This window comes from Diorhabda carinulata, chromosome X (genome assembly GCF_026250575.1).
Source record: "Diorhabda carinulata isolate Delta chromosome X, icDioCari1.1, whole genome shotgun sequence".
In the NCBI taxonomy this organism is placed as follows: domain Eukaryota; kingdom Metazoa; phylum Arthropoda; class Insecta; order Coleoptera; family Chrysomelidae; genus Diorhabda; species Diorhabda carinulata.
This window is the reverse complement of record NC_079472.1, coordinates 6,495,200-6,509,295: the sequence shown is the minus strand read 5'-3', so window position 1 is coordinate 6,509,295 and position 14,096 is coordinate 6,495,200. Positions and strand designations below refer to the sequence as shown.

Genomic DNA, 14,096 nt, shown 5'->3' with positions numbered 1-14,096 from the left:
ATGATGATTGATACTTTGATAATATTGTTTGTTAATTAAATAAATGTCATATTGGAAATTTACGTGTGGTGCTTAATTTTATGTAAGAATCCGTGTTTAGAGAACAAAATATGATGAATTCATGCATGAAAACGAGAAGGAAAAAAAAAGAATTTATTTGCAGACCAGTGATAATTGAAAAGTAGATTTTTTTGGTAATTTGGTGTGGAATTTCCAGTCAAAATATTCGGAAAAAATCTAATTTCGAATGCAAAACGGTCGTTTTAAATTTAATCATAGAATAATCTAAATATTTCGTGAAATTTTCATAAATGTACCCAAGCTAATTTTGTTTTAAATCATTTGGCAAGCTGAGACATGTATTAAAGTCAAATATACCGATATGTCTCAAACGAAATGTGTATGATCATTGCGCTCTACCAGTTTTTCATTTTGGCTCGGAAAGAATAACATTGACAAACAAACGTGTAAATAAGAATAACTTAACGAGTCAAGGAGAGGTCCTTGTTAAGAGTGACATTACCAAAAAAATGCATAGAATAACAAAAGTTACGGATGCAGTTGAAGAGTCACACATTTAAAATGGAACTGGGCTGGCCATATCGCCATATAAGATTGTCAGGTAATATAAAGACGAAGAGAATACTGGAATGGCGTCCCAGTGATTAAAAATACATTTTTGAAAGGACATCTTTCAATTAGATCCAAGATACTCAAGACCGAGCAAAGTGTGAACCTTAAAAGTAAATGGTTATATTGAATTATTTCTTATTAAGTACCTTAAAAATAAAAATGTCATAAAATACGTGTTTTGGTAAATCACTGATAGCTGCTCGATAATAGTTGTAAAAAACCTGAAAACACAACTGAATTAATGAGTATATAAGCACATAAAAACCATAAAGATATAAATTAATACACGAAACTGAAGTAATAAAAATAAAAATTTTTTGTAGATAGTTAGGATTGTGATTTTTTCCATGGATAGAAATCTCATTTTTGATCCGCAATCAGCGAATATGTGATTTATCTGATGCTGAAAAGACCTTATGTTTTAAAAACACTTTTTTATTTACGCAGTACTACTTTTGGAAGATTATATGCTTACACTTACCAAAAAACAACAGTGAGATAATTATTTTATCATTATTCAATATATACTATGTTTTGAATAGCACAAATCTAGTTCAACTGTTTCATAACCTAATCACTAATTATTTCGTTAACGATCTTATCTCACTCAACACTTGAAAATTTACTAAACACAATTTTCTAATGAATTTCCAGTCCAAAAACAATTAACACAGCATACGAGGGCGAATCTCTGTATCCTGGCCCTATTTCACAATAAAAATTGACAAATTTTTGAAAACAATATTACAATCACAAATATACTTTTATTGTGTAATAAAATACAGTTTTTATTATCTTCCCTGAGCTAAATAACTTAATTCACAACTTTGAAAAAACTATTTATTAACATAAAATATAAATAAATGAAGTGGTTTCAATAATGTGACTACTGTTATTGTTGGATGTCAAGACTATATAGAACACTTTATGCGTGTTTATGCTCTCTTAAATACTAATCCTATTGTATACAAAAGCTATAAATAATTATATTTATGGTCATCACGTCACATCAATACTAAAATAGGGGTAAGTAATTTGATAAGTTAATGGAACTTCAAGTGTCTAAGGGACATATGGAACCGCTTAAATAAGACGTTGAGGACGGTCAGTTTACAATAAATCTTAACGAATACAACAGTAAGTAGAAGTTAAACAGGTAGATTTATTATTCTTCACAATCACATTAATATAAAACAGAAATTAGGTAATACGAGACGATACGTTATGGGGCATAAAATAAGAGATATATTGTATAATTTAATATATGGTAAACAGATATTAGATGTTCCCATCAGTAGTGGCGAGATAATTTGTGTTTCCAGGGAGTCATCGCATTTGTTATATGTCGTCAGCTATTACTTCGTACGTAACTCGCGTCCAGCAAGAAATTCTCAGGAACAGTTTCTATGTTGATAATTTTTTTAAGAGTTTTTATTTTTTATATTATTTAAAATCGAATATCTTAATTGGAGAATTTAACAATTTTTTTTAGTATAAACACAAAGTACACTACCGGTCAAAAGTTTTTGTCCAAGATAACAATATAGTAATAATAAAACTACAGTCTGTACATATTTAATTTTTCTATTTATAGATGTACCCCCTTGCTTTTATTATTTCGGTGCACAATTTTTGCGTTCTCTGTAACAATTTAGAGAAATAATTGTCGTCTATTCGGCTCCATTCGTTTCTCAGGATATTCCAAAGATGTGAAGTGGAAGTAAAACACTGCTTTCTGACTTCCCTGTCCAACTTGTCCCATAACAATTCAATCAGGTTGAAGTCAGGCGACTGTGATGTCCAAATTATCACTTTCAGTACATTCTTCGTTTCCACTTCTTTCAAATACTACTTGTACAGTATCTAGAAATGCTTGGGATCCTTGTCAAGCGCTAAATTTTTTGCCGATTAGGCGCTGACCAGAACGTACTACATTTTCCTTTAATATTTTTTTGACTTTTTCCTTCAAAATCCTTTCAATTTTTATCATTGTCTAGTTATCCTTTTTCCAAAACATCCCCAAACTATCACAGTGCCTCCGCCGTGTGTTACAGTCGGGATTACAGATGGATCTAGCACTCGTTCTTCCTTTGATCCAAAAACCTCAAATCAACAACATCCAATTTTTATGCTCTTTAGCTCAGTGCAACCTCTTTTATTTTGACGTTTTAAAAGAGGTTTATTCATAGACACCCTTCCAAAAAGGCCAGCTTCTCTCAATTTCCTTACACATCGATTAAGCATATGTCCTTCTTTTGGCCTGCGTATTAAAACTCTTTTCTAAGTGTCAAAAACCTCAAAGGCAGATCTCAGCTGGTATCTCTGGGCCCATGATTCGTTCACCACGTTTACTGATCAATACAATACGTTCACCTCCAGCTGTTCAATGGCCCTCTGAATCTTTTCTATCGCCAAAGCTCCTTTTAGATGCATGATATTTTTCATGTTGTAATCCACAGCACGTCGAAATATTTATAATTCAATGGTGATGGTACGGTTACTTTTGCCTAGACTACAAAGACTTGCGATTACACGAGTTTCAACCGATTGTTCCTTGGTTTTACTCATTTACTCGTATACGAACTTCATGAAAGTTGTCTTGGTCCAAAGAGTATAAATCGCAGCACGTTCTTGCATCTGAGACTAAGCTGCAATGATAATAATTGAAGAAATAATTCACAGTTAAAGAATAATAAACAAATCGGTACTTGCAAGTTTTAACTTGTCGCTGTAATCGACAAAATATAAACATGCATTCGTATAAAGTAAACAAATAATGGACACTATTATTTTTAGTTTTTAAAACACCATTTCGACCTTCGCTTGACAATATGAAAGAGAAAGTGTTGTATTTTGAAATTTAATGTATGGGTTATGGGGTGAGCAAAAACTTTTGACCGGTAGTGTATTTTCATTCTTGTTCTTATGAAAAATTTGTATCTTTTTACTCAATATTTTGGACATTTTGAGATAGAAGAAACAAAGCTTTGTTTTAAAAGAACATATCTTTAGACTAAATTCAATTACCGATGTCAACATGTTTCAAAATACAAAATAATAAGTCTATAAACTTAAACAGTTCTAATCATTGATTATTATTCAAAATATACTAAAAGTACCATATTATATATTTATGATATATAAGATTTTAACAAAGATCATTATTATACTAACCATAAACTTTACTAGAATTATTCACGACATTGTATTATTTATCCGAATTTCATTAAAATTTTATATTATGACAATTTCTTCAATACATTTGATTTTGTATTTCAATGAGGAGGATTTTAGAAAGACGCGTAGCAACGTAAGAAAGTAACAGAATTATTTGCTTTGCTTTTATTCATTTTAATGATTCACTTTTATAATTGGAAATACAAAAATGTTTAGAGGAAATCCCGCAATTTTGAAAGTAGGTTTGATGTCGCACATGAAAAGGTAAAAAGCTATCAATGCGGGAAAAGTTTTTGATTTTAAATGAGTACAAAGCTTTTTGATAATTAGAAAATTTACGAGTAATGACAATTCTTACTCTTGTCGATTGAGCAATCTAACGAATTGTCAAAACAGCTGATGCCCATTTAATAGTGGCCGCCGTAGGGTAAATAAATGCTTTTACCGAAAGGTTTCTGTACAGTTTGTGAAGTTAATTATGCCTTATTATTTCCAGTTATATTATTACATGGCTTCTTAAAAAGTTGCTACTTAAAGAAATGCAAAACATTGTTGTTGTACTTATTCAAGGTAAGCGGTAAATATAGTCTGAAAAGTATATTGGAAACTTCTGATATTCTGCAATTGGAAATTCTGAATAATTCTCATTGCATCTAATGAGAAGCGGTCAACTCCACTTTAAGAAGTTCACGAGTTTGCTAAACATGAATGCAATGAAAAAACTCAAAAACACAAAATAAATACAAGTATTCTAAATGGAAATTGTCTTAAAGTAGTCGATTAAAAAAAACCAAAAATACTCAGTTACACCTGAATTAGTTTCACTAAAATAGAGGCAAGAGTCAGCACGTGTGCTGGTGCGTGTTTATCATAAGACATTATCAAGATATTTGAGTATTCTGAAATCTAAAACACCCATAAATAAACTAAGTATAATATATGAAACTTCTTGTGATAATTATGATGCAGTTTACATAGGACAGACTTCTCAATATATAAATAATAGATATAGAAGTCATTATTGCCATACAAAAAAGGACCTACATCGATAAATTAATTAATGAAATTGAAAAATCAATGAAACAAAGTAAGCTACGAAAAGATAAAATTTTTTGTAATTATTCATATAGTAGTAGTAAAAAAAAATTTGAGGAATACGAAAATTTCTATTTTATGATATAAACTATAACGTGAATATAATTTAAATTGATGTATATAAAAAATTTCAAACTAGACAATTAAAGATCAAAAGTCTTTGAATAATTGGAGCAGATTATATTTTAATATTCGTGTGGTAGGTGATCTATGAATTCGATTCTATGAATAACATTTTCAATTAGAACGCAACTAAAATCAATTTCAGTTTCTCACGAAAATGGATATAAAAAGTAAGAAAATCTAGGAATTGTTATAGTAGTCTAATTTTAATGAGTAAACTAGTCCAAAAAACACTTACACGGTACTATTCCACGTGAATGATATATCCAATCCTTCGGCACTCCAATAAGATAATCAAAAATCAAATATGTAGTCGATTACTTTTTAGTGATAACACTTTATAGAATCCCGTATTCACCAACACAACGAAACAATAATAAAAGAAATTATTGTGATTGATAATATTATATTATAACCGCTGATAGTGTGTTGCTTTATTACGTTTACCAGAGTTCTGGCTGCGTTTGCGTAGTAATTTCAGTTTCCCCAAGAGGAAATCGTGTATATTAGTCCCTTTTCTATCTCTTTTTGTTGATATTGACCTCTTTTCTTGTCTCCCCTTAATATTGAGACGGTGACCTAATATTTGGGATGAAAATATAGAACTTAGGTTTGAATCTTATCAGAAACTTATACAGCTTGTTTTATTAATTGATGTTACTGCTTTCCTTACTTTTATGTTCCAGTTTTATCGAAAATTTGAATGTGAAATGTCGAAGCAGCCGCGGGTTATTAAGTTTTTATTACATAATGTACTCGCTTATATATTAGGAAAAGATTCAGGTAGGTAATACTAATTCTCACAGCACTTCACTTTCAATGGAAAACTTACCATACGGTCCAAGAGAGGAAAAGAAGAATAGAACAAAAATTATTTATTTTTCTAGTTCTTTATACTGAATTATTATTATCAACGGTGATCTTAAATGGATCCGTTTTGAGTTAGAACCATTTGAAAACAATAAGAATATTTACCTGCTTCTTTAAAACACGATGTTATCACAAAAAGTAGCTTTATAGAATTAATATTTCAACTTTTAGAATTTATGGTATTTCCAAGCAATCATAATAACGTGTTAATTAGTGTAATAAGCACAAATTGGACAAAATACCGATTTTCATATAATTTGTTGATATAATAATTATTAGACTCTAGAAATATACGTACCAGTAGGTAAATGCAAATCGTATCGCAAATAATTGTTTCAGTAAATATTTAGAACCAAAAAAATTAAAAGAATTTAATTGTTATGGTATAATCATCACAACCTATGGTGATGAGATTTTTTGACAAAAGTTTCCGAATGTCCGTCTTCAAAAATATGGTGCTTTTTATACTGTGGAATACTCATTGAAGAGGAGAAATATGGTCTTTTATACTTCAATAAAAGAAATAGAACCTGTAATACAGCGTCGGATTTAGAAGTAGTGGGGCCTGGGGCTAAAATCGACCCGGGACCCGGGCAGGAAATTAAAATCAGCTCGAACTCTTTTAAACGTTATATATTACTTTAAAATTAAATATAAATTATAAGTAAAAATAAACTCAAATCTTATTTCATAAACTAAATGAAATTTTTATTTAATAAACTTCTTTCTCGATTTAATTGTGGCAAAATTTTCAATTACATCATTAAAATTCATATTCTGGGAAAACTCACTTTCAATGTTACCTATTAACTTTGGGGCCATACTAACGAGAAATGTCATTAATTATCGCGATAATGGACGTTCATCGTAGGTGTAGCCACGACTTAAAGCGATAATTTAACAACAGCATTAACATTGCCGTTAGACGATAACTCAAGTAAAAGAGATTAATGCGAGAATTAATGCCATGAAGCGGCCACACTACGTATTTTCAGTATGCGTCATGTGGGCCACGAGATCGCACGTGTTTATTTTTGAAATACGTACTATGGCTATGGAGTGGAGTATCCAGAAAGTAATTGCGTTTCGCGAAATTTTGCAAACAGAAATATGTTTGAGGCATCCGAAACTGAAAAGTTTCAAGAATAGTGGTGCTTGGCTATATATGTAATTCTTCTATATGAACAGTTTCCATAAGAAAGACAGAATGGCAACGATTTCTCTATCCTCCGAGGTTCCAGCTCGGCTTTGCGCATTCTCAAGCACGCGCTGTATAGATAAAGTGTCTCGAACGAGAGAGAAAATGAATATTGTCGGCACCGTAACGTAGGGACGTTTTTTCCCATATCAACTGTCCATATTATATTATTACATATATGCACATATATTATTACATATATGTGCTTGGAGACGAATAATGGAATTATTACCTTTCAAAACAACTTGTAGGTCGAAATACATAATGTGCAGTGGTGCGGAGCCCTGGGTGCGTCACTCTAAATAGCATTTGAACAAATATGTTTATGCTTTAAAGTCTGTCCACGGTATTTTTGCAGTGAACTGATAACAGTATAAAATAGAAAATATGGCATACAACCCTTGAGCATAAATACCATTGGAAAATTACCAGTAAAGATTACTTAGTAGGTACCTGGGTATACTTAATGTTGAAGCATACACAGGACATTGTTTTAGAGGACATTCTGGAAAAAAACAGAGGATGGAAATCCAACAGTGTATTAGAAAATAAGAGAAGAATTTTAGACATTCTGGGCCAAGCCCAGGACATACATGTATGAAAAGAATTTGATAAGATACTTTTAATTCAATAGTATTTTAAAACTTACACACACAGGAAACAACATTATTAAAGAAACCGTTGTTTAAGTCCATTTTCTGGGTTAATATTCTCTTGAACTTCTTGTCTAATGTTATTTCCATGATGGATTTTTTCTAATCAATTATGGAATATTCGGTCTATTTGAAGTAGATTTGAATTTTGATATGTACAAAACGAGTTTAAAGATTTAAAGCCGTCTCGTTTCTCCCTGTCTTCCCTTACGTGTGATTAGAATTATCTCTATATCTATAAAAGAGGATGTCCTGACTGACTGATTGATTCATTCACTAATCAACGCCCAGCCAAGGCTATTTAAGATAGAGACATGAAAATTTGAGGGTATGTTTCTATCGGTGTGTAGAGGCCGCTAATTGAGATATCGACTTCGTTTTTGCACTAAAACATTCTCCGTACAAATACCTAAAAACCAATTACTGCGTTTTTCAAAATTCGACTTGGGAAGGGTTCAAAGAGTCGAACAAAAATTTTTATTACGGAACCATTTATTTAGCAATTCTTCATGACGAAATGAGATATCAAAGCAATTCTTTTTTAGAAATGGGTTCCGTAGGAATATCTAAAAACTAATTTTTCCGTTTAAAAAGGGTTAAATTCATTTGATGGTGCAACGGTACGAGACTACGTGTGAACGCTCTTCAGAAAAACGTAATCGAGGCTATAATTATAACCGGATGTGCCAGAGGGGAATCAGTCTTTATACCACGCATACCCCTTATACCTTCAGACTACCCTTTTCAATTTAAAAAGATGCATTTCCCTATTAGAGTCTGTTTTGCAATGGCAATCAATAAATCACAAGGTCAATCTTTGAACGTGGCAGGAATCGATTTGATCTTTTCTTTATAACACTTCCAAATTGAATTAATGCATAGAATACATAAGTCATTTCTCATTGAATTATCCCTATATTACGGGAGGTTCATCAATAAACCGCGGGCGAAGCCGCGACGGGTATTGCTAGTCCTGTATAAATATATTCATTTCTTACTACAACTGTATTCCAAGTTCACTTAGGACTTTATAAAAACGAATATATTAGGAGTGAAGCTAGTTTACTATCAAATTCCATTTGAATTCAATTACAACAAATTTTTAAGAAACTAAATAAACTCTCTTCAATTAGGATAAAAAAAAGTGGTGTCCTTTTTCATATAAATTAACCCTGCATCGGTAAGGTGGGGTATCATATACCCCAGCTAACTTTAAAATGCTATAACAATCGGCTAACATACACAAGCTTCGTGAGTCCTCGAGTACCTTCGTTTTATACTTGTTAACGTGCAGCAACATTTCAGTAAACAACGGACTGTTGTAGGAGATATATTCAAGTTTATTACCGCGTTCACAGCATACCCCACTGTACATTTAGTAGTATTTTAGTGTCAAATAAGTGTCTATTGAAGTTATGGGAGGTAAAAGAACATTGTTCAGACATAGAATCGGGCTCAGAAGCAGAAGAAGACCACGAAAGAGAGAAATCTGACACCTAACAAGAAATAACTGAAGACATGGATATAACTGAATCTGATGAACACGATAATGATTTAAAGATAAAACAAGATCTGAAAATATAATTAATTCGTTTGCCAGGCGTGAAAGGTCCTTTTCAAGATCCCAAAGAATCACTTGAGTGTTGGCAACTCCTTTTTACAGATGCCGTGCTATCAGATATTGTGAAATATACCAATCGAAAACTGGGGCAAAAAGCTCTAAATTATAATCGTGCAGACTCGCAATTGAAATTTTTTCAGGAGATCTATTCTAGTCAATTCCTGATAAGGCCAAGGACCATTCTTATTGGAACAACCTGTACATGTTAAAAGTTAGAAAATTGTGTAAATTGGCAGTTCTATCATAGACAACCATTTTTATTTTCTTATTGGAACATCCTGTATATTACATACATAATTTTATAAAGAATTTAGTACATAGGCTTATGAGAAATTATTGTGTAAAGTTTCACTTTTTTCACCATACGCCTTCCATTTTAAATTTTTTTCCGAAGATCTTTATGGCATCCTGCGATAGTGAAAGGACCATTATTACTAGAAACCCAAATAAATTTCTGGTTAATCCGTGGCAACTTTTGTTTTAAAATGTTTTTCTGAAATTCAACAGCCAGTACATCGTTTCCGATGGTGAAAAATTCTAAAAATATTTTGTTGATACAACTTTTATGTTAATTTTTTTTACCTTGCTCTAATTCAGCTCATTCTTAACATAGCAAAGGCTTATTTTTTGGAAGACGTGGTATATCTCTCCCAATATTAAAAAAAATTTAAATAGTTTTCATGCTTTATGTACGGATATTTTTTATTGGAAATATTGTCCTGAAACTCCATTTTAGTTAGTTCCCGAGATGTCCAAGGGATATTCTTATTGGACCACCCAGTATATCTTGTTGTTGTTGAAAATTTATATACATTTTAAATTTTATTATTTTCAGCGAACGTATTCAGAAAATTGTGTTTTTAATAAAACATTAAGGTATTAGAATGTTGTATGTGCACAGCTAACGAACAAAAAAAGTAAAAAGATCCCTGCTGCTCTTTAAGGCCCCTTGACATAATGCAAGACAAAGTGCAATTTATTGCAAGGTCAATATATTGCATAAATAAATATTACATTTTATTTAATATTTGTGTGCAGTTTAAAAATGAAAATAACCAAACTAGGTAAAGTAAACATAAAAAAGTGGTCAGTGCATCACTGGCAATAATTATATCTTCTGCTAGCTTGCTTATGGAGTGTGATGGACAGAAAAGAGCACCTAGGCGATGGTGGGCCAGGTCCTGGCTAGATAGAACAAGGGGAAACATGAGTTTAGCTATAGAATTAGACGAGAAAACATACAAAAATTAGTTGAGAATGGATGAAGAAACGTTAAAAAGAACTAAGAAATCCTTGGCGAAAGACAAATTCATTTCTCCCGGGAATAATAAAGTAAACTTTTGATCAAGAAATATTGCATCTTGTTTTGCATTGCACGTTGCCTTGCATCACGTCAAGCAGCCTTTAAAGAATTTCTCGCGCTAGCAATAATTTTACTTTATCTTCAATATTAACTTGAAATAAATACTTTTTATAACTTAACTAAAGGTATAGGTGGCCATTGATAGTGTTTTTCTCACTTTTGAATACAGCTTTAATAAATGCCTCAATTTGTGACCGTAACAAAGATCAAAATCGTTGTAGAACTGTACTAAATATAAAACATTTGTTTGCTTAGAGCATTCAATTATTACTTGCGATACATGTTTCTCATGTTATGAATAAACAATAAAAATTTTCAAATATCTGCTCAACATATTAACTTATTTATTTCCACTTTCTACATCCTAATGGTGTAATTGTCTAAAACCTATAAATGTTACAGAATTTCTCTAAATATCTCCGAGTTCCAAAATGTAGTCAGCCACTTCTTTTTTCAAAGGTTTTAATATGAAAAATGACATCAACCTTAAAGAAATATATTCGCATGTAAGAAAACTGATATTTAAAAAACTAATTTGTAAACAAACATCACAATTCTTTAAATAAAAAGACAACTTCAGCATTAATTTCAAATGTTAATTATAATATATTTTACAAAATAGAGCTTAACTATATTAAACTTAAAAATAATGAGGATTCTCAACTTTAATCTAAATTAGTAAATCTGTCGTTCAGTGAAATGGTCGTGGCTTTAGGTTTAACTTTAAGTATAACAATTTTTTCACCTGTATACAAAGTCTCTAATTGCTTTATTGCTATTTGTATTTCACTATCAAGTGATATCTTATGCCTTTTGTATCCAATTATACCATTATTGGTAATGTTACCATTGTTTCTAATTTGTACCTTGAAATTTGGTACGATGGCATTAGGTATTCTACCGTGAATCTTAATTTTTCTAGATCCTGTTAGATTGTTCGCCATCATACTTTCATATCTTTGTTTTTCTCTAATCATATTTAGTCTTATTTGGGCATGGTTTCGTTTGAGGTGTTTCTTTTTCAATATCGAGCTATTCAAGGTGTTTTTATATAACCGTTTTTTTGGTGGAACCATCGACGTATTGGTACCTGTGAATGGTACTTTTCTGCCTAAACGCTGTTGAACTGGTGGTTTAATGTCATGAGTCATTGGACTTACTGATACATTGTTACAATTTTGATAGTATGCTTCTTGAGCTCTAATCTTCTTTTGTATGTTCTGCTTTAGTGGTTCTAAATTTTTCTGGATAACATCTATAAAAACAGAATTACAAAAATTACTACATTAACAATGCTAAAACAGTTTATATATCTAATAATTAACGATTTTGATCAACTTTTTACTTTTTAGACCTTTTCATATGTTTTTATGATAAATTGTCTCTTTTGATAAAAAATCAGTTAAAAATATATGAATCTACATTCATAATTAGAAAATTTTCATTTGGTTTAATAGCACTTTTCAATAACCAAGTTATAGTCTTCAGAAATTGCAGTTCATAATTGGTCTCTTGAGACTACATTGATTTCAAAAATTTAAACTTTTAAATTAATTTTTCATTAAAATAGCCCTCCAATTAAGACAATTCAACAGGAGAAAAAATGAATTACAATCTGAACACTGTCACGTTTTAATAACAAAAATTGTAGTCTTCAGAAATTGCAGTTCACAATTGGTCTCTTGAGACAATACCTTGATTTCAAAAACTGGAGCTTTGAAATTAATTTTTCATCAAAATAGATCTCAAATTCATCACGAACAACATAATTTACAATTCAACACTGTTTTCATTTCAATAACCAAGTTATACTCTTTAGAAATTGAAGGTTCACAATTAGTCTCTTGAGACAGTACCTTGTTTTCAAAAAATCTATTAGAAAGTGTAATTGTTGGGTTGGTGTAGTGATAGTCAACAGTGTAATCAGATTTAATATCATCAACAGCTCCATAAATTTCTATTTAACAATCTACAATCATAATTAAAAATTTTTCGTTTGGTTCAATAGGCCTATTTGTACAAATATATCTAACATTATTATGTGTCATTTGATTTAGTTCAGAAGTACCTAAGTCTCTTTAGACAAGTATAAAATGATCAAATCGGCAGAAAGTACCTATTTCTTGAAATCTTACAATACTTAACAACAATCTAAAATTCTTAAAACTGTCAAAAAATTAAATACTTTTTGATTGGGAATGTCCAAACAGCATCTATGAATTACACATCATTCATTTTAATATTAGTATGAATTGATTTTTGATATCAACATTCAGGTCTTAATGTATTTGCATTGAAAGCTTGATATAGCTCAAGTTGAAAAGTTTTAACCAAATATAAAGATTTGTATTTTGTTTCCCATAATTTTTTGTTTGGTTTGACATAAATTGGTTGGATGTTAGTGATTTATTATATGGGGTACACCCTTAATATAATCAGCATTACAACTACATTGTGTCAAATGCTTTTAGCTCATTTTTATTTATTTACTAGGTAAAATTTAATGAAAAATATAATTAACGAACAATTCATCTTCAATAAAACAACTAGCATATAAATCAAATGAATCTCACAGTTTGAAACTTATAAAAACAATTTTATTTGTAGTATAGTACTCAAAATAAAAACTTTTACAGCTATAGTGTGCAGTAACATCAACTACTTTCATTGTAAGTTTAGAAACTGTGGCAAAGTTATCTGTTTTTGTAATTTTACAGACTTGTGTTTTGTGTTGTGAATTAAGGTAACTTAACCCATATCTGTGTCCACATATGAATGTAATACATTTATGGGGCGTTATATTAAATATACACAAGTGTGCCTAGGATACCAAAACTTTCTACAGCTGACATTAAAAACACAGTTGGGAGTTATTATGTGTGGAGAATATCTAATAATTCACATTACTATAAAAACGTTTCATTGAATGAAACTTCTATGAAATGCAATTTTTTGAGTGATCTGATACATTGGTTTATTGTGTATATCTGATTATAAATAATAAAATAGTACTGTATAATTTTTTATGAGTGCAAAAACAGTTATTATAAAGTTTTGTACATACCATCTTGCGATAAATTTGAGTTCAGTGTTGGTCGTGTTGATTTCCTGATTCGAAGTTTTCTTCGCCCTACAAGATAGATAAATTTATGACAACGAAAATACTTATACTTGCATTTAATCGTTATCAAATATTTTTATAATACACTAAATATAAAGTTACCTTGAATATCCATATTCAACCACAATAGATAGAACTTCTTTATTCAATTCACTATTTGAAATTGTTATAATTCTTCTTCTTTTTCACTTTTTATTTTTACAAGCACTTTTTGAACCACAAAACTAAATTGCTTTATTTGT

The 14,096-nt window shown here is 30.6% G+C and overlaps 2 protein-coding genes across 10 annotated transcripts in view; both read right to left on the bottom strand.

Moving 5' to 3' along the window:
* LOC130900747 (uncharacterized MFS-type transporter C09D4.1) overlaps window positions 1-6,052 on the bottom strand; it is a 55,297-nt gene extending 49,245 nt beyond the window's left edge. For 2 of the 8 annotated variants that reach the window (XM_057811574.1, XM_057811573.1), the window contains exon 1: window positions 6,004-6,052. The gene's annotated coding sequence lies outside the window, so the exon portion shown is untranslated. Of the gene's footprint in view, window positions 1-779; window positions 855-1,114; window positions 1,241-5,266; window positions 5,544-6,003 lie in introns of those variants that run through there. The other 6 variants (XM_057811567.1, XM_057811566.1, XM_057811570.1 and 3 more) reach the window with 5 other exon arrangements.
* Window positions 6,053-6,518: 466 nt separating this feature from the next.
* LOC130900746 (uncharacterized) lies at window positions 6,519-14,032 on the bottom strand. Of its 2 annotated transcripts, XR_009060214.1 has the most exons (4): window positions 13,957-14,023; window positions 13,798-13,863; window positions 9,097-11,988; window positions 6,519-9,016 (listed from the first exon to the last, which is right to left on the bottom strand). XR_009060214.1 is itself a non-coding variant. In XM_057811564.1 (3 exons), the coding sequence occupies exons 1-3, from the start codon at window positions 13,967-13,969 to the stop codon at window positions 11,399-11,401; spliced, it is 669 nt and encodes a 222-aa protein (XP_057667547.1). In that variant the 5' UTR covers window positions 13,970-14,032; the 3' UTR covers window positions 6,519-11,398. The 2 variants fall into 2 exon arrangements, 1 of the variants encoding a protein (XP_057667547.1); XM_057811564.1 differs by having other exon boundaries at window positions 6,519-11,988; window positions 13,957-14,032.
* Window positions 14,033-14,096: the final 64 nt, after the last annotated feature.